General features: G+C 57.8%; 1 protein-coding gene across 7 annotated transcripts; it reads right to left on the reverse strand.

Annotated features, from left to right (window-relative positions):
* Positions 1-1,002: 1,002 nt before the first annotated feature.
* On the reverse strand, positions 1,003-20,708 carry SLC25A1 (solute carrier family 25 member 1). 7 transcript variants are annotated; one of them, XM_068412317.1, is made up of 13 exons: positions 20,478-20,708; positions 17,574-17,858; positions 17,379-17,500; positions 16,837-16,965; positions 16,448-16,559; positions 5,437-5,544; positions 5,172-5,271; positions 4,827-4,965; positions 4,268-4,352; positions 3,995-4,099; positions 2,878-2,993; positions 2,483-2,556; positions 1,003-2,378 (listed from the first exon to the last, which is right to left on the reverse strand). In XM_068412317.1, exons 4-13 carry the CDS (start codon positions 16,852-16,854, stop codon positions 2,264-2,266), a joined length of 972 nt encoding a protein of 323 aa, XP_068268418.1. In that variant the 5' UTR covers positions 16,855-16,965; positions 17,379-17,500; positions 17,574-17,858; positions 20,478-20,708; the 3' UTR covers positions 1,003-2,263. The 7 variants fall into 7 exon arrangements, with proteins under 7 accessions (XP_068268418.1, XP_068268422.1, XP_068268419.1 ...); XM_068412321.1 differs by adding an exon at positions 18,849-18,882 and having other exon boundaries at positions 17,379-17,858; XM_068412318.1 differs by having other exon boundaries at positions 17,379-17,858; positions 20,482-20,708.
* Between the last annotated feature and the right edge of the window lie 1,345 nt (positions 20,709-22,053).

Genomic DNA, 22,053 nt, shown 5'->3' on the forward strand with positions numbered 1-22,053 from the left:
CCATGGGGGGGGACGTCTCTTCGGAGACGGGTGCGTTGCGCCTCTGAAGGGGCGTCCCTCCCCCCCCAAAATACCACCTACCTGGCTCCTTGCAGCCCGTGTCCAGTGCAATGGGGATGGCGGTGGGACACATCCCCCCAGCACTCAACGCACACCCGCTTGCCCCAGTGCAGCCGGCGGCTCCAGGTCTGCCTGTGGCAGGAGGGTCCTACCTGCGTCCCCAGCCCAGCTGGCAGCCCCAGACGCATCCCAGACGCTAACAGATCACAGCAAACACCTGCCACCTACAGCACCAGCCCAGGCTGGTGTCCCCAGCCCCGGTGCTCCTGCTGGCGCAGGGTCCAGCCGGTGCCACCCCACCCCACCCCAGCGCTCACCAGCCCCATAGTCCTCGCAGCAGTCGCCCGTCCTCTCGCAGTACCAGTCGCAGTAGCAGTGAGCCCGGCGGGCGCCCGGCACCCAGCAGGCGTTGTTCCTGCACGGGCAGCACCAGTGCCAGCAGCCGCCTGTGGCACCCGCCAGGTAGCCGGTGGCCAGCAGCCAGCCCCCGCAGAGCAGCAGACCCCACATGGCGCCAGGTCCCCACAAACCACCGAGGGACAGTGACAGCTTCCCCCAGGCGAGCAGTGAGGGCTGGAGCCCCGGCCGCACCGCCCCTGGGCTGGGCGGGGGGACAAAGCCCCTTCCCTTCTGCTCCGCTGACCCTCACTGTGACTCTCGCTGTCCCAGCTCTTCGCTCTGCATCCAGGGCGAGGAATTAATAAAATTAATGGGGCTGGTTAATGAAACGCTGTGCAGGGGACAATGCCACCCTGGAGGTGCCCGGGAGCAGCTGTGAGGGGGCACTGCTGGATTGAAGCCGACGCTCCCCCGGGAGCACCGGCTCGGCCTTGGAGGGCAGCGGGGCTGGGGCACAGTGGGGGACCCCATCCCCAATCCCCACCCGCACCGCAGGAGCCGCTCACCGCCCGCTCAGCACTGCCGGGACGCCCACACAGCCGCTACAGCCAGACTGATTTTATTCAAATCGCGAATGTAAACCAGAATAATAACAATAAAAAAAAAACCCCACCCAACCCTCGCTGGCTTCAGAGCAGAAAGCCGGAGGTAAATCCTGCCTGGGCTTTCCTCCTCCTCCTTCGCCCTCCCGTGTTAAGGCCGCGTTCGTCACTGATGACAGGAGGGAGGAGGGACGGGGTGAGGCCTGGCTCCTGTGACCCCCCGGCTCCTTCGTGGGAAGTTTGGCACAAATCTTGGGGGGCCGAGCCTGGCGTGGGGCAGGGCAGGGCTCCGGCCCCACGGCCACGGGTGTTAGTGGGTCAGCGCGAAGCTCTGAAAGCTACAGGATTGCCTACGGGGTGGCGGCGAGGCGAGGGCAGGTGGGAGGAATGTGGCAGAAGAAGGGGTTTGCACCCCCGGCCGAGGGGCCGAGCCTGCGGTGCAGGGCTGTGCCCCGCTGCCCCGGCCTGCGCACGCGTCTCGACTGTAAACGGCGCGTGATGGGGGCACCCGGCTCGCCCCAATCCCGGCCCCGCAGCAAGGAGAACTAAAGGCCTGGCGGTACGTGCAACTTTGGGCAGCGCCTGCTCAGCAGCCCCGGGCTGAGTGGGACCTGGGGGCCGGGACACTGCACCCTGGGGGGTCTCGGTGCTGGCAGGCGGGAGGGAGGAGGGAGCCTGGGGCCGCACCGGCGGGTCACTGACCTCCCGTCCCGGGGGGTGCAGGGCTGGTGGCCCCCCCAGAGCCGCTGTGAGACCCGGGGCATCACTCCCAGCCAGCGGTGTCAGCCCCAAGAGCCTCCGCCAGCTGGTGCACAGCTCGGCCATTGCACCCCCACGGCTCCGGGGGGCTCTCAGCACCCCCAAAAAGAGCTGGCCCCTGGGCAGCCGGCAGCTCCTGGCTGCCAGAGGCCCTGGGGGCGCAGGGCCACCGTCCTGGGGACACCTCACCCTGGATAACCTTGCAGGTGATGCAGGACCAGGGGGAAGCGTCACCAGGGGATCAGGGTGGGCATAACCGGGATGCTGGGGGTGCGGATGCTGAGCTGCTGCTCCCTCCCTGCCCCTCGCAGCACACAACTGAGAACTGAACCTGCTCCAGAGCCTGTTTCTAAACATAAAGGTGGCTGGGTTTGGGGGAGGGCGTGCGCGGGGGGCAGATGTGGCCCTGGGCAGCGCTGGTGGGATGCTGCAGGCTTGGTCCCGGCTCTCCAGCTGCAGCCCCACGGGGCGAGGGAGGCGGGGGCCACCCCGGCCAGCCCCTCTCAGTCCGTTTTCCACACCTTGTTGAGGAACTTGACCACCTCGTCGTAGATGACGAAGACAATGGCCACATCGAGGCAGACGCGGCCCAGGCGTGGCACCGTGCCTTTGTAAAACCTGCCGGGGATAAGGGGGATCCGTGGGGCTGGGCGCCCTCACAGCCCCCTCCCCGTTCATCCTCCCCCCCGTCCCCTCTCGCCCAGCCCTGCTGCACGACTTACGCCAGGGGCCCTTCGTATTTCATGATCTGGTAGGCGCAGTCCCAGGTGCTCTTGTACTTGTGTGCTTCCAGCCCCTGCGGAACGGGAAAAGCAGGGTCAGAGACCAGAGCTGGGGGTGCATTTGGGGGGATTTCGGGGAGGGCGGTGAGAGCTGGGGGTACGCCAGGACGAACCGATCCCCCTTCACCGCTGCGGGCCATCGAACCCAGCAGGGACGTCCCCACCTCCATGCGAACACGTCCCAGCACCCCATGGCCTCGCTGCGAGGGGGCAGCGTCCCCAGGCATCTCCCCAACCCCGCCAGCATCGGGCGCCGGCGCAGAATCTCCCCCACACAGGGGTGACCCCAGCCTGCCGCGGGCAGAGCAGTCCCGCACCGTGCCCCAGCGCCGCACCTGCATCCTGGTCTTCACCACGTCCAAGGGGGTGTTGCCAAAGACGCTTGCAGCTCCTGCGAGGGCTCCGAAGACCCCCGTGACGAAGGGGTTGATGACCTTGTTGGGATTGTCCCCTGAGAAGGAGGAGAGGTTGAGGGCAGAGTGGTGGTGCGGGGATGAAGCGCGGCATCCCCGAGGGAGCCTGCAGGGAAGGTCCCAGGTCTGGCTGCTCGTGGTCAGGACTCGTGCTGTGCTGAGCTGGCGTGCTGGTTTCGGCTGGGATAGAGCTAATTTTCTCCCTAGTAGCTAGAACAGCGCTATGTTTGGGATTTAGTACAGGATTTGGTATGAGGAGAATGTTGATAAAACACTGATGTTTTTAGTTGTGGCTCAGAAATCAAGGACTTTTCAGCTTCCCACGCTTTGCTAGTGTGCAGGTGCACAAGAAGCTGGGAGGGAGCAGAGCCAGAGCAACGGATCCAAATTGGCCAACGGGATATTCCCTACCATGCAAAGTCATGCTCAATGTACAGATGAAGGCTGGCTGGGAAGCTCGCTCGCTCTTCTGGGATTGTGGTTTCGGGATTTCTCTCCTCTGGGATCGCTAGCCAGGGACGCGCTGGGCATTGGTCAGTGGGTGGCAACCAGCTGCACTGTGCATCACTTGTTTGTATGTTCTATTATTATTATTTTCCCTTCCTTTTCTGTCCCATTAAACTGTTTTTATCTCAACCCACGAGTCTTACTTTTTTTCCCCCGATTCTCTCCCCCATCCCACTGGGAGAGGGGGGAGCGGTGCTTAATTGCCAGCTCGGGTTAAACCACAACAGTCCTTTTTTGGCGCCCAACGTGACTGGGGTGTTTGGAGGGCACCGCCCAGCAGCACCAGCCCCACAGAGCCCACGCAGCGCTGAGGGGCTCAGGGCAAGGGCGAAGTGACACTCCAGCACCAGGACCCTTCAAGGCCCATGAGCTGGGCCCCCCCTGCCCTGGCTTCCCTCCTTCTCCATCACGAGAGGCTGAGCCATGAGGAGCAGAGGGTGTGCTAATGGAAAGCCCAAGCCTGGCTCCTGAGGACAGGCTGGGGGACCTGGCCACACAGTCGGGGTGGCCTGGGGGCACGGGGGTGCTGTACCTTTGTACCAGTTCTTGAGGGAGGTCATGACGAAGAAGCGGATAGCCTGGTTCGATCCTTGCTTGAGGACGGTTGCGGTTAAGCCCTGGTAGGTCCCTTTCAGTCCTGCAGCAAGAGAAGGTGTTGGAGGGGAGCACCAGCCCCACCTGGGCAGGTAAAAACCTCCCCAGGCCGCCGGTCCCAGCTGTACCTGTCCCCCACCTCCCACCCCGTCCCCACAGCATGGGGGTACAGGGAGGGGAATGACAAGCCACGGCTTCCCCGGGGACTCACCCTGTTCCCGAACGATCTCCCGGACACCGTGGAAGAAGCCGCGGTATTTGGGCTTGGGGGAGCACTGGTCATGGATGAACTTCACCTGCGGGGAGATGATGTGCTCGTCCCGGCCGAGGAAAGGGGGGATGCAACAAGCCCCAAAGGGCTGCCGGCTGCCTCCTGCCTTGCTGCAGGGATGGTCCTGAGACCAGAGCCAACCCACGTGGCCAGGCAACGCCGGGCGAGACCACGGGGAAGCCTGTGCCCACGGCCAGCTGTGCGTTTTGCAGAGGAAAACCTGGGAAACTGCCTCTGCAAGTGACCACGTGGGCTGTGCGGTACTAAAGTGGGTGATGGGATGGCTCCTGGGGAGGGGGGGGGTCCTCCCTGGAGCGGGGAAGGGGCCACAGCTGCTGGGCCTGACCTCTCCATGGGGCTCCTCCCCTACAAAACCAGCTCGAGCAAACCCACACAGCCCTCAGGTCCCCAAAAGCCGGGCATCCCCGGCTCCCACCCGCTCCCGACCCAGCCTGGGGAGGGATGCTGGTGTGGGGTGATGCTGGCGGCTGCCTCCCACCTTTATGGTCTCCATGGGGCAGACCACCACCACGGCCTCGGCCACGCCGGCGCCCAGCCCGCAGACGAGGCCCCGCGTGCTGTCCAGCCGCCCCTGCTCATCTCTCATCTGGTTGCTGAGGAACTCGAACATCCCGAACCTGCGGAGGAGCCGCCGTGCCAACCCCCGGGCGCCCGGCCAGGGGGCTGCACCCCACTGCTCGGGGTCTGCGAGAGGACCCTCCCAGCCCAGGAAAGCACCCAGCTTTGGCAGAGTGCCACTGGGGACGTGGAGGCCAGACCCACCCCCCTGTTTGCTGCCACCTGGGGTCCCCCCTGCTCACCACGTGCCACAGGGGACACTCACCTGACGGCGGCCTTGGGGATGGAGCCGTACACCAGCGAGCTGAGCCCCCGGTACAGCCCCCGGATACCATGGTCACGGACGGTCTGCTTCACACAGTCCCCTGGGGCAGAGCACAGCGGCGTCACCATCACCTGCCCCACCGAGGGCCACCACGCCACTCCCAACACCCCCCCCCCCAAACCCTGCTCCCCCCAGCTCCAGCCGGCTCCTGGGAGCCCCCAAACCCAGCTGGCGGGCTGGGGCCGGGCACCGGGCGTGTGCTCACCGATGCCCTTGTAGCGGGGAGGGTTGGCCTTCTCATCCAGCTGCAGCTGCGTCTTCACGTACTCGGTGGGGAACGTGATGCAGATCTCGATCCCTCCGGCCAGGCCACCTGGGTGGGAGAGGAGGGGAGCTGGGGCCGGGAGCGGCACCGGGCCTGTCCAGCTCCGCGGGGCTGCTGCCGGCTCCACGACGGCTGAGCCCCAGGCCTCTGGCAGCCAGGTCTGGGCTGGGATGAGGTGTCCCTGTCCTCACCAGACACCTGGGGACTTCACACGGCAGCAGGGCCCCACGCCAACCTGGCACCCTGCACAGGCATCGCTGCCTGGCCATGGCAAGTGCTGGCGAGGGGATCGGCCAAAGGGGTGGGAAAACAGGGCAAAACACCGCACCCACGGCCACTGTTTCAGCATCGCTTCCCCCTCAAGGGCACCTCTCCCGCTCCGGAGCCCTGCATCCCGCAGGGGAGCTGCCGGCACGGGGATTTATAAACCCGACAGAGCCACACGAGGCCCGGCTCCGCTCCCCAGCGCCGGCAGGAGCCCGTCTGCAGCCCCGGCCGTGCCAGCGCCGAAGCACAATTATCATCAAGCCCACCCGGCTGCCCCGGGCTCACGCAGCGGCGGCTGCTGGTCGCTGATTACACTGGCTGAAGCTTTCCCACTGCAACCGAGGACGTGCCAGCATGCCGGCAGCCAGCAACGTCAGCGCCCGGGGGTCCGGCTCCCCTCGGCGTGCTCCAAGCCCCTGCAGCGGCCCCGCCACGAGCCGGCCCGGCTGGGCTGGAGGTCCCCGGAGCTGGGCTCACCCCCACCGGCCCATGGCCGCGCAGCTCGGCTCCTCGCACCAAAGCGCAGCAGGAGCTCTTCGTGCCCCCCATGGCCCCTCTGCAGCCCGGGGGACACGCTGCCATCATGGGAAGGGCCAGCGCAGGGGCAGGGTGCAGCAGCGGGTTTTCCTGCCCTATGCAAAGCGCAGCCCCTGCAGAGCACAGCTCAGCTTATCAGCACCCTCCAAAGCACCCTGCGAGGGGACACTGGCCCACGGGAGGGGGAGCCAGGCCATGGCTGCTTCCCACGACAGCAGTGAGCGGCCCCAGCTCCTCGGACCGGGGGGTTTCTCACGTAGTCTTATTTCTTCTGTATGGCCTCCAAATCTACAAGAGAGACCCTTAATGTCTCTGGCGCTGCCTCCAGCTCACCTCTGCACAGTGCCACCAGCAAAGCCACTCGCCCAGCGGGGGGACGTCCTGGCAGGCAGGCTGGCCTCCCCCAGGGCACCGCTGCCTCCTCTCAGCGTGTCCTTCTGGAGAGCAAGGGAAGCAGCCGTCCTGCGCTCCCCCCTGCAGCCCCCACCTCAGAACAGCCTTACCCGGGTTCGGTTCCCCAGGCACCCGCAGCAGCGGGCTGCGCTCGTGCTCCCCGAGGCAGCCCAGAAGCCGTGCCAGCATCCAGCACAGCCCAGGACGACGGGAAAGCCCAGCCCCACGCTCCCAGAGCATCCCCTCTCCTCCCACAGGCACAGCAGGGACAGGGACACCACAGCATCCCGTGCCAAACCCCCATCCTGTGGGCAGGACCCTCCAGCCCAGCCTGGCAGCGCCCCAGCCCCGTGGGTCACTGGGGACGGGGCACGAGGCCAGCCCGGCTCCGCCACGGCAGACAAAGGCCCCTTGTTTCCCCCTGCGCTCCCAGGAGGGGCTGGAGCTGCTGAGCCCAGGCCAGGCGGGCGCTCCGGGAGGCGGCAATGGGTGACCATCACCGACCAGCCCCTATGCCTCTGCGGCACCCTGTGCCTCAGCAGCGTGGGAGGAAGCCGCAGCAGCCACAGCGAGCCTGGCTCATGCCATCATGGCCAGCCGGCAGCACCACAGGAGGACAGCCACCATCCCCAGAGCTCTCCTGCTGCCCCCTCAACCCTTCCCTGTCCTTGGCATGTCCATCAGAGGTGGCAGACACCGCCAGTCCCATGGCACGGGGCTTGCCAAGCACCGCAATTTCTCCCACAAAGCCGAACAGCTCCTGTGGGAGCAGCTGGCGGGTCCCTGGCGAGCAGCGAGATGAGGAGCAGCGTCCTCCAGCTGGGTGCAACGGTCCCCAAACAGCCCGGCACCGGCTGGCACCTCTCTGCACCCCTACACGCCCCTGTGCCACCAGCCTGGCTGCCACCACGGCCACGCGAACGCCCAGGTGCTGCCAAGGCCGCTGCCCTCCCTCCTACACCGCAGACCTGAACTGCTGGACATTTTAAGAGCCGTAGATGTTTGTTCCCTCTCAGGCTGCCTGTGCTGCCTTCCCTGCCAGGTCCCCTCCCTGCGCCCCGATGGTGCTCTGGCCCCAAATCCCACGGGAAGGGGCACCCAGCCCACACTCCATGACTTGGGCCAATCTTTTCCTGTTTCCCTCTGCCTGCAGAGAGACAGGGTGGCACAACCCGCCCGCAGCCCCTTCCCTCCCTGGGAGCCAGACCCATCAGAGGTCCCAGTCTGCTGTCGAGCATCCTCTCCCCACGCCGTTTTATTACAGTGGAAACCTTATTCTATGCAAATAACCCCACTGCCCACGAGCACCAGCTCCTTTCAACCCCCCTCCCTCGCCAGGGCTACCGAGGGCTTTGCAACGTGTTTACCCGGACTTTAACCACCAGCTTCAGCTCTTGCAACACCGCAGAGTCAGCAGGAACAGCCACCAGCGAGCACTCAGGGGGTGAAAGAGCAAGCGGGGCAGCGCGGATGCCAAGCCAAGGCTCTCAGCTATTAGCTGGATGCAGCAGAGCCAGAGGAGAGAGGATGTCCTTCAGGGAAGGTTGCTCTGCCCGGCCCCGGAGAAGGTGCCGCTGGCGGGGGGATCCCGCTCCCCGCCTGCAGCGAGCCTGCGAGCGCCCCAGCTGCCAGCAACCCCGACCCGCAGGCCCAGCGGGGAAGGGAGAGAAGGGAAAAAATACCTGTTTGTCAGTCACTTGGCACAGTTTTCCCAGAAAAAGTTTAGCTCTCCTTTGCAGAGAGGCCAGCAGAGTTATTCGAGGACGCGGCCGCAGCCCTTGGGCACCGCTGGGGAGAAAGAGGGGTTTTGGGGACAGCGGGAGGGTGCTGCCTGCCCCTGCGATGCTCGTGCAGGGTGTGATGGCATCAGCACATGCGGGTTCAGCTAACGACCTCAAATCCCATTAGCGAGCAGCTTCTGGGGCCACCACCAGCCACCCCCCGAGCAGCCCGTCCCAGGGACCCCAGCTCTGGCGCCCAGGACAGGGGATGCCAAGGGCAGGAGGATGCAGCCGCGATGGGGAAGATGAGCAGAGCCCCGAGAGCCAACACAAACCAAGGCTACAGGGCCGGGGCTGGCACTACCTCCCCCTGCAAACCCCGACCCGGCAGCCAGCACCCCAGGGAGCACCCGCTGCCCGGTTTGGGAGCTGCAGAGGGGCGGGAGGTGGCACCGACCCTCCGTCACCTCTGCGAGTGCCTGCACCTGCAAACGCGTCCCGCTCCTGTGCTGGAGCGGCGCAGAGGGATGGAGAAGCAGCGGGTGTCCCTTGGCTCTGATAAGAAGCAGGCACCTGGGGAGCAATCTCAGCCTCTCCAATTCCAGCAAAATTTCACATGCAGATACAAAAGCACCTGATTTCCATACAAAAAGCTCCTTTTGACTTCAGATTTTGATGGATCCTTTCAGGCCAGAGGAAATTATTCCTAAGGGCTTGGAAGCAAAGCAGCAGAGCTCACACTCAGGGTGGGGAAGGCAGGGCTGACCCACGCTTGCAGCTCCGGGCTGGTGGAAGGCACAAACAGGCTCACAGCTCTCCAGAGTCCCCAGCACCAGCTGACCCCCATGTTCCCCCGCTGTTGGGGGGCACCCGGCCCCCTTTCAGCAGGTGCCGGTGTGCGGGGTGAGCTGAGCAGCTGAGACTCGTGACAGCGACCAGGCGCTGCGGGCGCAGCAGGCGATCCCGCCTGTGGTCCCTACCCTCACGGGAGTACGTGGTGCCCTCCCCATTAGCCAGGATAACTGGGGAAATGAAAAATAAAAAATAATCGAAGACCAGCCAGGTGTTACAAATCAGGGAGGCAGAAACGCCCACCTCCAGCTCATCACAGTTCTCTGCGGCCCCGGCACTGCCCCAGCAGCAGCACAGACCCCTCTGCCTGCCTGCTCCCAGCTGCCAAGGGACCAAGCCCCTCTTGGCAGCCACCTACGCTGCTCTTGAGCCACGTCGTTAACATCACCCAGCTACAGGCCGTGGGGAAATCCTACCGTGCCTGCAGTGGTGAAACGGGTTGAACGGGCCCCACCCTCCCGCACCATCCCACCACGGGCGTCTGGTGACATGGGCTTGGGGCAGAGCCTGGCTCTGGGGGCAGACGGGCGCCAGGAGAGCTGGCTTTCGGCAGGGCTGGCACCACGGCCCTCGCCCAGACACCTCCTCCTGCCACACACACTGCCCAGCCGCAGCCCCGTCCTTGGGGAAAACCGCCACGGGGGCTGCGAGGAAAGGTCTTATAGGGCACTGAGATCGGGGAGGGCTGCTTCCCCCAAACCAAATTGCCAGAGGATTACCCGTGTTTTGGTTAGAAGGGAAAAAACATGTTCTGCGACAGGCCAGCCCATCTCAGAGGACATCCATCCCCCGTGCTGGGGCCAGGGGCCCTGGAGGTCTCCAATCTGATGAGGGCAAGGCCAGCGGGGGGCACAGGGGTTCAGCGCGTACATCGGTAAATACACACGTGGCCGCTGCCGTCACGGGAGTGCGGTGCGGCCAGGCTGGCAAAGTCTGACCCCCTCACCAGGGATACACAGAACGACAAACGCGAAGCGCACCCCTCCACCCCGTGCCATCGGGTGGGTAAACAGCCCCGTGCAAACAGCGCTGCAGATAATGCCGTGCACGGGGATGGAGTAATTTGTCCCTAATCTTACTGGAACCGTCCTGTTTCAACAGGCCGTCCTTTCACAACCCGCTCATTCATCTCCTCTTTGCATTTACTTCTCAACGGGCCAATATTGCAATAAATCATTATTATATTTTGAACTTCTTGGCTGTGAGTATGATGGCAAAAGCCATTCCCCTTCGCTCGCAGTCACAGCATCACCTGCCTTCGGTGCTGAGCTCACCTTTGGGGACTGTCGAGTCCCTCATCCCGGCTCAAGTCACCTTCTCCCCACCGCCCTGTGCACCCCAAGACCCCGGCTCCACAGCTGTGAGCTGGCTCCCGGCCAACCCATCACCCCACTTCAGACACCTACTTTTTAAGTGTCGAAAAATCTTTCTAAAGACAGGCAACAGGGAGCTGACATCGGAGCCCAGGGCTGCTGGACGCTTTCCCCCAGCACAGCCCTGTGGCTGGATGAAGGACCCACTGCCAGGACTGAGGCTTCCCCGGGGACAGGCTCTGGTCCCCCGGCCACCAGCACAGGGGAATGACTGCTGTACCAGGCACTGGAGCACAGGGAGAGAGAGGAGGCGGCAAGAAACCAACCCCTGCTGTCAGGAGGTGACCTGGGACCTCAGGGCACAAGCGCAGGGTCACCATGGCTCAGGCGGGAGCAGGGAGGCTGCATTGGCATGCACAGCACAAGGCCGTCAGAGACGAGAGACGCTGCCGCATCCCTGAGCTGTCAGCTCACGGTGCTCATCGCCTCCGGGAAGATGGACGGCTCCTTCCGATCGTTTACATCAACCCAGAGAAAATGGTCGCCTGCAGAATGTCAAGCAGAGCATCAGGCATGTGGAAATCTCAGAAACTCACATTTCAAAGCCCAGGGTTAACCCCAGCTCACCCAGAATTCATTCGGACTGAAGAAGCTGGGCACCCCGACGTGGTTTCCCACTCCTGGGGCTGACAGCCTCCTCCCACCAGAAGCCTTAGGGCTGCTCCAGGTTCCCGTAGCAGCTGCAGTCCACGAGGGCTCACAGGCAGGCAGGGACGCACACACGGCCAGCGTGCTCCTGCCCTGCTCCCCAAAGAGATGACAGCCAGAAGGGGCAACTCCAGGGGAAACCACAGCCAGGCGTGATGCACCAAAGGCCAGCGGACCTGGCAAGCCTGGTTCCCTCCATGCTCACCAACCCTCCTCCACAGTCATGTTCACCCCAACACCCGGCACCCCCAGCTCAGCATCAAGGGGGGAACACCCCTCCTCTGCTGTGAGCACCAGGCATCCATCATGCCAGACCACGGCCATTCCCAGCAGCACAACCTCCCTCTCGCTCTCCCAGGAGGGCAATGGCCCTGGAAGCCCAGCTGGACCCAGGACTTTTGGGAAAGGAGTCCTGCTCTGCAAGAAGCAAGTCGCAGCTTTCACACCCAGTCCCCGACTCCTCTGTAGCTACGGCATTTCCTAAGCAAGATCGTGTCAAGAGATTAACAAAGAAGAGCAAACCGAAGCTGTAATTACTGCTCTGTTTCTCTTGTGACCCTGGGCTCCCTGCTAAACGCATGCTCCGTGCCCCACCCTGCAGGCCCTCCTCCTCCTCCCCGCAGAGCCCCTCTTCCTCCTGCCCACGCTCCTCCTGGGACCTTGGTGCGTGTCACTGCTATTTCCCAGCGGTACGTGATGTTTGTAGCAAACATTAGAGCATCACCCACGACCACTGTGAGCTCTTTCCACACCAAGCACCGTGTAGGACAGCACCCAGGCATCCTGCCTCCCTGACCAGGCAGGATTACGTGTAGGCAGGAACAGCAACTGCGCACCAGCCCCCAGGCGAGCAGAGGTACCATGCAGAGAGCAAGGCAGGTGGGAGCTTCTCCGGGGGAGGGAGCAGACCCCAGGCTTCAAAGCTGGCTAAAAACAGAGACAGACTGTCCTTAACTCTGGGCAGGGCAGGCAAAGCCTTTCATCAAACGGCTGCTGCCAACCAGGAGCAAAATTCTCAGGAGAAGGGCAGGGGAGCGGGGCTTTGCCTGCAAAATGGTGAGGACGATTTGTCTGGACTCTAAATACTCCACTGCAGGCTGGCTGGAGCTGACCTGACAGCCCTGCGGAGCCTCGAAACCCAGCAAGGAGCCCTCCGGGGACACCCCGGGGCGGCCAGCTCTGCAGCCAGCGCTCCTGCCTCACCGCACGCTGCCTTTATCTCGAGCTCCCCGCTTGCCCACCGCAGCACGGTGGACCGGCAGCATCTGTGCCTGGCAGGAGCTGGCGGGAGGGACAGGAGCCCGACGGGCTAAAGGGTTTGTTTGAAAACCACGGCACAGACACTGTAGGGAGGCTGGAGACACGGCTGGACTCCTGGCTCTGCCTGCTGACAGGTTATTACCCAGCAGAAGAGGCACGAGCTGGCCCTCAAACCAGCTCACGAGTTCACAAGCACATTATGCCAGCTTTATAGCAGGTAACTGAGCCAGCAGACGAGTTAGGAAGACACAGATAACATCCGTTTCGGCATACAGCCTGCATGTTTGCCGGTCTTTTAATCAAGTTTAAACTAAGCCACATTATGCCAAACCTTAGTGTCCTACAGCCATGTCATTTCTGATCCAGTGCCAGGTCCACCAAGCCAACTTTGTACCATCAGCTCAGAGCCTGGGGGGCTCTTCCCCTTGCAAAGGAGGTGCAGGGGTCGGACAGCGGCAGGGGCCCCACCTACTCAGCTCTGCCCTCCGGCAGCTCAGTTTGCGTGGAGGATCCCCAAGACCAAGTCCTGGCAGTGACACACACCCAACCAGACAGGACAGTCAAGCTGCCTTCGTCTGCTGGGGCCACACACGGCCGCAGCACCGGCACGGGCTGTATGGTCACAGCAAGGTGAAGTGCTGCCTTGGCACACACACAACAACTGCTTGGACAAACCAGAGTCCATTAGCAAATTAATTTTTAACTTTGCATTTGTCTGTTGCGACAACTGAAGGAGAAGAGCTCTCAGCAGCCAGAGCTTCACTCACATCTCTTCAGAAGAGCCAGCGCCAGCCTGCTCAGGTGTGGGCAGCGCGAGGGAGCTGTGCTTCCCTGGCAGCGCATCTCATTGCACACAGGGTCTAGGAGCAGATACGCATCCACGGTGGGATGACGGCTGCTTATTTAAGCACGGCGCAGTAGGAACGGCCCATCTGGAACACCTTCAGCTTTCCAGAGGGTCGAGCTTTGGAGCACGCACCCCTGTTGTGCAGACAGATGTCAGATGAGAAACCCTGAGAGTATCAGTAAACTCCTTGAAGTCAGCAGAAACAGCCCCAAATGGCACGGCATGTCCCCAGCAAGGGGCTGGCGGGCTGAGCACACTGGGACGCGGGGAGTTAACAGCAGCTTTCTCCCATTTCTGTGGTTCTCTAATACAATTAGATACCACAGAGGCTTGGCTGGACTTCTGCCCATTAACCAATTACTCTGATTTGCTGTGTGCGAGGAGAAGACTATCATCTCAATAGGGTCCTTCTTCGACCTCTGCAGCCTCACACGGACCCAGAAGGGCTCCTCCAAGCAGGGGCATGTGCAGCTTTGTACTATGTTGCCCAACCTGACACCTGGCAGAGGCCACAAGCACCATGTCCCTTCCTTCACACCAGAACAGCTTCCAGGCACACCCACGGCAACTTTCCTGGCAGGGGAGAGCTGGGCAAGCCTGCTGCAGCCTCTGTCAGTGTGCTGATAAGCCATCTACAGCTGATCATCCCCGATTACGACCTACGCAAGGGCTGCAAAAGTCTCCTGATACACCGGCCCAGGCAGAGACAACCTGATGCACCGCACATACGCAGCGAGTTGGGAAAGACTGGGAAGGCTGGATGGGAAGAAAATTGCCGGTCTTTCCCATCTGAAGCTTGGGTTAAATCTAATTTAAAAGACCTCTAAATAAAAGGGGTAAGAAGAGGCCTGAACTAACAACCCACTTTGAGGGGGTGGCAGCACAAGCTCTGAGACCCCTGAAAAGCAGAGAGCTCTGGAGGAGCCTGGCCTCACCGAAGGTCTGATCTGAACGAGAAGGCACGCTCTCGTTAAGGCACCCTCTTGTTTGGCTGCAGCTGCCGCCTCCTCATGCCCCAGCCCTTTGGCCGGGCAGCCTAGGTGACAGCACAGACCTCTCCAGGCGATGTGACACTGGGAGGCCTCGTCACCCTTTGCATGCTCCACTGCTCACATCCATTTCCCTCAGGGCTGCTGGAGCTGCGTGATGGGAGGCCGGCCACCAAGGCAGGGGCAGAGCTGGAGCAGCAAGGGCTCAGCTCCCCACGCCCAGCCTGAGGGCAGGGAGAGCCTCGCTGCTCCCAAGTCCCTGCTACAGGAGGCTGGAGCTCTGCCCTCGGAGGGGAGCAGGGAGTTGGACAGATGAACAAAGGCACAATCGTAGGAGGGGGAATTGGTTGGAAAACACAAAAGCTCCAAACATGCCAGTAGTGTTGAGGCTGCGATGGCTCATTTCAAAGGGAGGAACACTAATCTCCACTCTGGGAATTATCCCGTGAGTGGCAGGGAAAACCAGGGAGCTAACGAACGGCTACAAAGGAGTTTAACAAGCCTGCGACTGTCTTGGACTCCATTCAGTTCAAAGCTCAAACCAGCCACAAGCAGGAGGAAGCGCGTTAACTCTGCAGTTACTGCTGCGCTTGGAGCCTGTTCAGATCCCATGGGAATGGTCAGAACTGGATACGAAAACGTGCCCTGATCCACTGGGATTGATGCTGAGACACAAAGGAGGGACCAAGAAGCCGTCAGAGGAGCTGTATGAAAGCAGTGTGCGAGACAGGGCTGGAGCAGGAACGACCTGAGGGGTCAACGTCTTCAGGGGGTGCACAAGGAGGTTCCCTGCTGCTGCCTCTTCCGTCAGCTCAGCCAACGTGGAGATCTGCCCTGCCACACGGCGCGGCTGCCGTGGGACCACCGCCACCTCCCCAGCCAGGCCACCGGTTGCAGGACCACCCTCCCAGCGACGCCGCGCCCCGGCCAGGCGCAGCGGAGCCCGCAGAGCTGGTGCCGGGGCTCGGGATGCGTCTGCTGGGGCTCTGCTGCTGCTGTCGTCGCCGAAGGGAAGCCCCGGTTCGCCGCGGGCCACCTCCCGGGGGCTGACGGCTACCAGGATGCAGCGGAGAGGGGCGGGAGGAGCCCCGAGCGGGACGGGCGATGCGGGCAGGCTGGGTGGCAGCGGCAGGGCCGGAGCACCTGCGGGGAGCGCCCTGCCGCCCCCCCGCCCCGGGGGGCTCACGGCAGCCCCGCCCGCACGGATGCCCACGCTGGCAGCGGCGGCCGGGCGACCCGACCCGCGGGGGGGGGGGGGGAAGCTCCGGGGGTCGCTTACCTGCCAGGATGGCCTTGCCGGGGTGGGTGAGCTTGGCCTTGCCGGCGGGGGCGGCGGCGGCCAGGCGGCGGGGCGCGGCGGTGGCGGGCATGGCCGCGGCTCCTGCGCTGCCCGGCGGCGGCGGCGGCCGGGGCCGTATTTCAGGGCCGCGCCCGCGGAGGGGCGGCCCCGGCGGCGTCACATCCTCACGCGGCGGGGCGGGGCGGCGGGAGTGCGGGGTGTGCCCGGCCCGGTGCGGGCATGGCGGTGTCTCACCGCCTCACCCCGCTCCCAGAAGCGTATAGACAAACCCCTCCGCGTGGTGCCCGAGGGGGTCAGCCCTGCCCGGGACGGGGCGAGCGCTGCCTCCTCCCCTCCCACCCCCCGGGCACCCTTAGGCCAGGACTCGCTACAAAAAGCACCCTAAAACCCCCTCTGTCAGTAAGGTTTGCACAACGGTACGCTCGCTGGTCTGGGACAAAGGCAGAGTAGGGGGTGGGTTTGCTCCTCGCGTGCCCTTTGCTTCAATCGTGTTTCGGTCGGTGAGGAAAGGACACAAGGAAACTCCCCGGGTAGTGATCACATGTGAATGCCTAACGCTGTAATTGGAAGAGAAACCAAAACATACTCAAATTATGAGTGCCTGTGAGTGCAGACAGTTTGGGCTTAGCTTTTTATGGAAGAATTTATTACCTATTACTTCTAAATAATTAGACTGTGCAAGTCACACCACCACCTACCTTTGCTTTATCTGCAGACATAGGCAGACAGCCCTTCCCTAGTTCGTGTCTGAAAGCTGTACTTACAGGAATGCAGGGGAGAAACCAACACTGTTTTCCTTTCCATCCAGGATTTCACAGAAAGTAAGGAATACTGGACGCCAGAGCTGTGTTCTCCCTTACCCCTGGAGCAGCCGCCCTATCCAAAAGAGGGAACATTTTGTGTAAGACATCTCCCCCAGCCATGTGCAGAGCATGCTCCTGTCGAGACTTGCTAACTGTGACATGATTTTTGCGTAACAAGACCCAGCAATCAGGCAGCTGGATTCCGGCTGCCAGCCTCATCTGAAAGTGAACTCTGCAGCTACAGTGCAGTGATACAGCTGTGGCTTCGTGGCTGAACCAACTGCAGAAAGACCCTTTGGGAAATGGAAGCACCTTTATCCTGCCAGGATTAAAAGCAAACGAACACGTACTTGCATTGCAGAACTCATCCCTGGATGCTGCCAGAACTATACGTGGTTTCAGAACAGAGCTAAGACAGTCGCAGTGGCAAGTCCCTCGAGGTGGTCCCATGCCAAGTCTAAGGCCACCTCCCTCCAGCACTGGGAAGTAAGGGGAAAAAAAATAACATGAAGGGTACATGGAAGGAATGAACATTCGCAGTCCCAGTCACAGATGCAGAGCAGCTACTCTGCTCGGGTTAGCAGTACTGGAATGGCAAAAATAAGATAAACCCTTTCAAAGATGGCAAACAAACAGAAATGCATTTGGATTTCTGATTAATCTGCAATTCCTCGCTACCTTTCCATCAAATTACCATAACAGTTCATGTATGCTTGTAGACACACATACCCACTGCTGTGAGGCCATGATTAACTTCACAACAAACACTGGTTCTTACTGATACCCGAATCAACTCAGAAAGGCCTTGTGCACAATCTCATCCTGTCCAAGAAAATACCACACCACATGCTTAATTCTCATCAGCCTCCATGGGATTCACAACAGTGCTTACTTTGCTGAACAGGGAGAGGATTATTCATATTTAATCACAGGCAGACTGCAAGCCATCTCAACTTGACCTCCAAGAAGCTGCTAACAACACTTGTCAGCAGAAAGCCTGAAGGAGAAGAGCATCTGAGGAAGATAATCAGCCCCTGAAATACCAGAGGCTGCAAAAGGTGCATTTTAAATCCTGTAAGTGACTTACATGAAAGTAAAGACTTGACCAGACTTGCATGGTCGAGAGCATCTCCTAGGAAATGGGTGGTCAAAGCATAAAAGAATAGCTACTGTTACGGACAGGATATCAAGTCCTCTATCTCACTGCTCTCACTTTAGGAATCTTCATGGAAATCACCCTCTGACAATCTGCACCCATTTCCGTTGCTGGTGGCTGGTGTTTTTTTCTTCTGCCACTGAAGGCGACGAGAATTGTGAAATACATAGTCAAGTGCTCTTGCAGGCTGTATACCTCACGGCATCCCTCCAGGCCCTAATAATCAGAATTAAAAAGAGAACTACTGAAGATGAAAGCAACTGCCATGATTTTTTTTAAACACAAACACTGATTGCAGACAGAGCTTTCTGGATCCTAGAAAGCACATAAACAGTGACCCCACTTGATCATTTCCCACTTATCCCTCCCTTGCCCCTCCCCAAAATGGTATCTTTTTTTTTAAATTGGCACAGTTTGATGCACCCGGCAGCACACCATCGTTTCAGAGCCTGTAAGTGGTCAATATAGGGCAGATAACATCCTATTATATGCCCTTGAACCAGAGAATCTCTTCATTTCACTGAACAGCTGTATTACGTGAATTGTTACAACTCATCAACTACTACAAACCTTTCCACGCATTATTAATCCACATCACTTGGGGTCTCATGGTAAAATAAGAAAACTCATTTTCTCTTGGGTTCCCTGACAAGAACAAATGATTCCTTTATGCGTAACAAATCCTGCGCACAATGGGCTTCAAGGAGAAGTGATCGAAGATTTGACTCCACATTTCCCCAGCTTTCAAGCGTGTGCAGCAGGAGCTACTGTGACTACAAAAAGATGACGCTATTCCAAAACAACTTGCATGGTTCCCACTTGAGCACACATGCAAAAAGAGCTCCTGCTGATACTCAAGATTATTCACTGAGATTACCAAGACCGAGCTTCTGAAGAGCCCAGCAGAAGTCCGTTACATTAACATTTGAGTGGGCCTGACTCACCTCAGAAGACGAGTGAAATGATACATTTCAGAAAGGAATGACTCCAGCTGGCAAACCCTGTTGGTTTACCCTAGATGAGACCATTTCCCCACGCTCTAACTGAAAACAAAAATCTATTTCCAAAAGGAAAGCAACTCAAAGATTTACTAACCACCCCTTCCCACTCGAATCCACTCCTAGCCTCCCAGCTGGATAACCAGCACTTTGGGAATTCACGCTCTGCATAATATTGGAGACCTCATTGCTGTGGAAAAGAACATACCAGATGACTTTGTAATTCCTTCCTTTCATAAGCACTATGGGGAAAAGGAGAAATACAGATTTTTAAATGAAGATTATTTTAAAGTCTTGATTAAAACTACAGCAGACAGAAAAAAAAAATTCTCCTTGAGTCATTGAACCTCACAGGAGAATGCATGACTGAATAAAGTCAGAATTTGACTCAGAATTTTTAAATTCTGATACATAAAAGCAAGACAAGGCTTACCCTTCACTGACTGTATTTCAAATTCATACCATCTTAATGCTTAAAAGCTAGCAACTTTATAGTCTCCTTTAGCTTGGAAGAAAACGGATGGATTTTGCTACCTTCCTGAAAGATCTCAAAGGCTCCAGACTGAAAGATTAGACTGAAACACATACCTATGCTAACAATTTTGCAGCATTTTATTAGTAAAACATGAGTCAGGATTTGTCATTACGTTTGGAAAGTTGCCCACAGAAAACATGTAGTACTGAAAAACAAGCAAGCTATACTAGCAACGAACTCTTTGAAGGCTGAATGCTTGCTGAAGTGAAAGATGTAGCAGAATAAAAAGACTCCAGATCCATTAAACTGGACTGGTGCACCTGCAGGTTGCTATAGCAAACGTTAATTCACTCTCAAGCCACAACCTAATTACACACCAGTGTCACAAAGCACTCTGGTGTCGTTAAGCATTTTCCAGCCTTATGTTCCATAACATTTTATCACAAATTCAAGATCCCCAGTTTTCAACTAGTGGGAACAAATGAGATTGAAGCAGTCTTGGGGTATTCTGTAAAACAAAAAAAGAAATGCTCAGCTTGGAACCAGGTGCCAAGCCAAACCATTTACAGCAGAACAGAAAGGACCCAGAAAGACTGAAAAGAAGTTCTACAGATGAGAAACACACCCTGTCACAAGGTCATACACACACTTTCTAAACTGCTTGTTACGGGAACCTGGTACATGCAGTGCTACTTGTTCCAAGATCTGCAAGATTTCTAGCTGCAATTTTTTTTCAGTACAAATTGGATCTGCTGTCATGCTGGTTTAATCACACTAAGAGTTTCTCAGTGACCAAGTTCTAGCCTGCCTATTAAAATGTCACACACTGAAGCATAAACATTAACTATACAGCAGCTGAACAGTCAGCTTTGTCCGAGTATATCATATTTGTCCAAGTACAAAAGTTACCCATGCTCATCTAAGTGGGCATCAGACAACAAAGGATTTGTTTATCAGTCTTAGAGTTCAAAAAACAAAAGAAATCTTTTATGCTTTTGAGTAACTGTTGCTGGTTTTGATAGGGGAAAAAAAGTCGTTGTTTCACGCAGCCTTATTAAGGGATCCCTGTCACGCTGTAAGTGCCAGCTCTCAGCATTGCAGTTGCTAAAAAAAGAAGCTATTAAATCAAAATTAAGTTTTGGACCTTACAGTTACTGTCTTTCCTGTATCATTCCCATAATTTGTACTAACTTCAATAGGCTTCATCTGCCTATAATTCTTATTTTTTTAAGGAGCAAAATTACTTCGGAGCATTTTCTTCTGCTACGCTACCATTTAATTATAGAGCCCTGAAAAGGGGGATGGGAAATAGAAGTCTTGTAAAATACCACAACATGATGTAGCAAATAAGAAACAACTTACCCACCCCAGTGATCTGTTCCTCCTGAGTTTAATTCCTCCCGAGTTTATAGGGCTGGCTCGTCTGGCCCAACAAAGCAGCCAGCAGCAGCCTCCACCAGAATTCTGCTTCTAGCAGCATTGTTAGACATTGTTCCTCCCTTCTCCTTTCACTTGGTGTTTGTACCAAAAGAAACCAGTAACCTTTAAAGATGCAAGGCAGCAAAGGATAGTGTAAGGAGCTCAAGTGCTAGCACAGAGCGACCAGCTGAATGCAGGTCAGAATTTCACGCCAAGAGGAGCACATGCCCTTGCAGTCATTTGTGGAGAGATCAGTTTCCACCCAGCTCACAAGACATTAAAGCAGCAGCACAGCAATGCTTGTGAATTGCTTGTCATCTCTGATGGCAGAGCTGTAGTTGCCCAAAGTTTGCCAGATTGGGGAAAATTCCCCTAAGGTCTGACACATAGCAAGAGCTTTTACAGAAGGAAATCCATACTGTTTCTCACAGGAAAAGCATGAGTCAGTAGAAGCTTGTACGTAGGTTCAAGCCAGTTACTATTTGACAGTATCATAAGCCCAGAAGTTAGTCTCCAGATGCTGCACTCTGCAGCGTGTTCTGCACGAACAGATCATTCTGCATGATAGCACCAGCCCCATCTCACCGAATTGTGGGGATTAGCAAGAAGCTTAGTTTTAAAGGAGGCTTTCTGCAAAACAAACTTACCCAAGTTTTCAAAAAATTGGATGGGCACTACAACTTCAAACTGGAGTAAATCCTCCACTTAACCCACTAAAAGAAGAGTTATTTCCTGCTGAGAAATTGTTAAAGAAAACAGTGAAGTACTCTGGAATGCAAGAGCTTGTCCCACATTTGAGGTACAGCTGCACTGTAATGGCAGGAAGATATGTTTCTGGATGCAATTTAGGATGCAAGATCACAAAATTTATAAAAGCCATTATACATAGCAAGAGCTTAGATAACAGGAGAGCAACTAAAGCAAGACTATTCATCAGAGCTGGCAGCTTTGCTTTCCTTGAGAACTCAGTCATTCCTGTAATTAGATTTCTAGACTGAAGCTATTAAGGATCCTCAGGCTGGCTCAATTCTCTACAGGCTATGAGCTGCTCTAGTATTTAATCTAGCAGTTTACTGTATTCCACCATCAGCTTGTACTTGTTGCTATAAAGTCACAGTAAATTTTCAAGTTGAGAACAAGGAAACTCCTACAGTCATATTAATCCTAGAGCTGGTCTTCAGTTCCAGCTGCCTCACCCAAATTCCTTTTGACCCACGAGGAACTAGTTACAAAATATAAGTACCATTTGTCTGGAAAATAGCATGCTACCTCGCTAATTCCTGCTAGGAGTAAGTCTGCACAGAGTGCAGATTGGCTTGAACTCATGAGCTGCTCAGTATTTCAAGCTGAGCTGTTGAGTGCTGATCAGTACAAAACTGAGGTATGTTACATCAACACTTGGAGTGCTCTGGCCTGTCTCAGGTGGACTCCCTATCTCCTTGCCATTGCTATCACAGTGCAGTGACCAAGTGAGACAACATACTAGTTAGAATTGTGCCAAAACACAGTCTGCTGTTAC

This window comes from Nyctibius grandis, chromosome 14, assembly GCF_013368605.1.
Source record: "Nyctibius grandis isolate bNycGra1 chromosome 14, bNycGra1.pri, whole genome shotgun sequence".
Classification (NCBI taxonomy): Eukaryota; Metazoa; Chordata; class Aves; order Nyctibiiformes; family Nyctibiidae; genus Nyctibius; species Nyctibius grandis.

What these genes read in the sequence shown, in the direction of transcription:
- SLC25A1 (XM_068412318.1), bottom strand. An exon ending in GGAGATCGTTCGGGAACAGG is followed by an intron (nt 4,100 to 4,267) that starts GTGAGTCCCCGG and finishes CTCTTGCTGCAG; the next exon opens with GACTGAAAGGGACCTACCAG. An exon ending in CCTCAAGAACTGGTACAAAG is followed by an intron (nt 2,994 to 3,994) that starts GTACAGCACCCC and finishes CCTCCTTCTCAG; the next exon opens with GGGACAATCCCAACAAGGTC.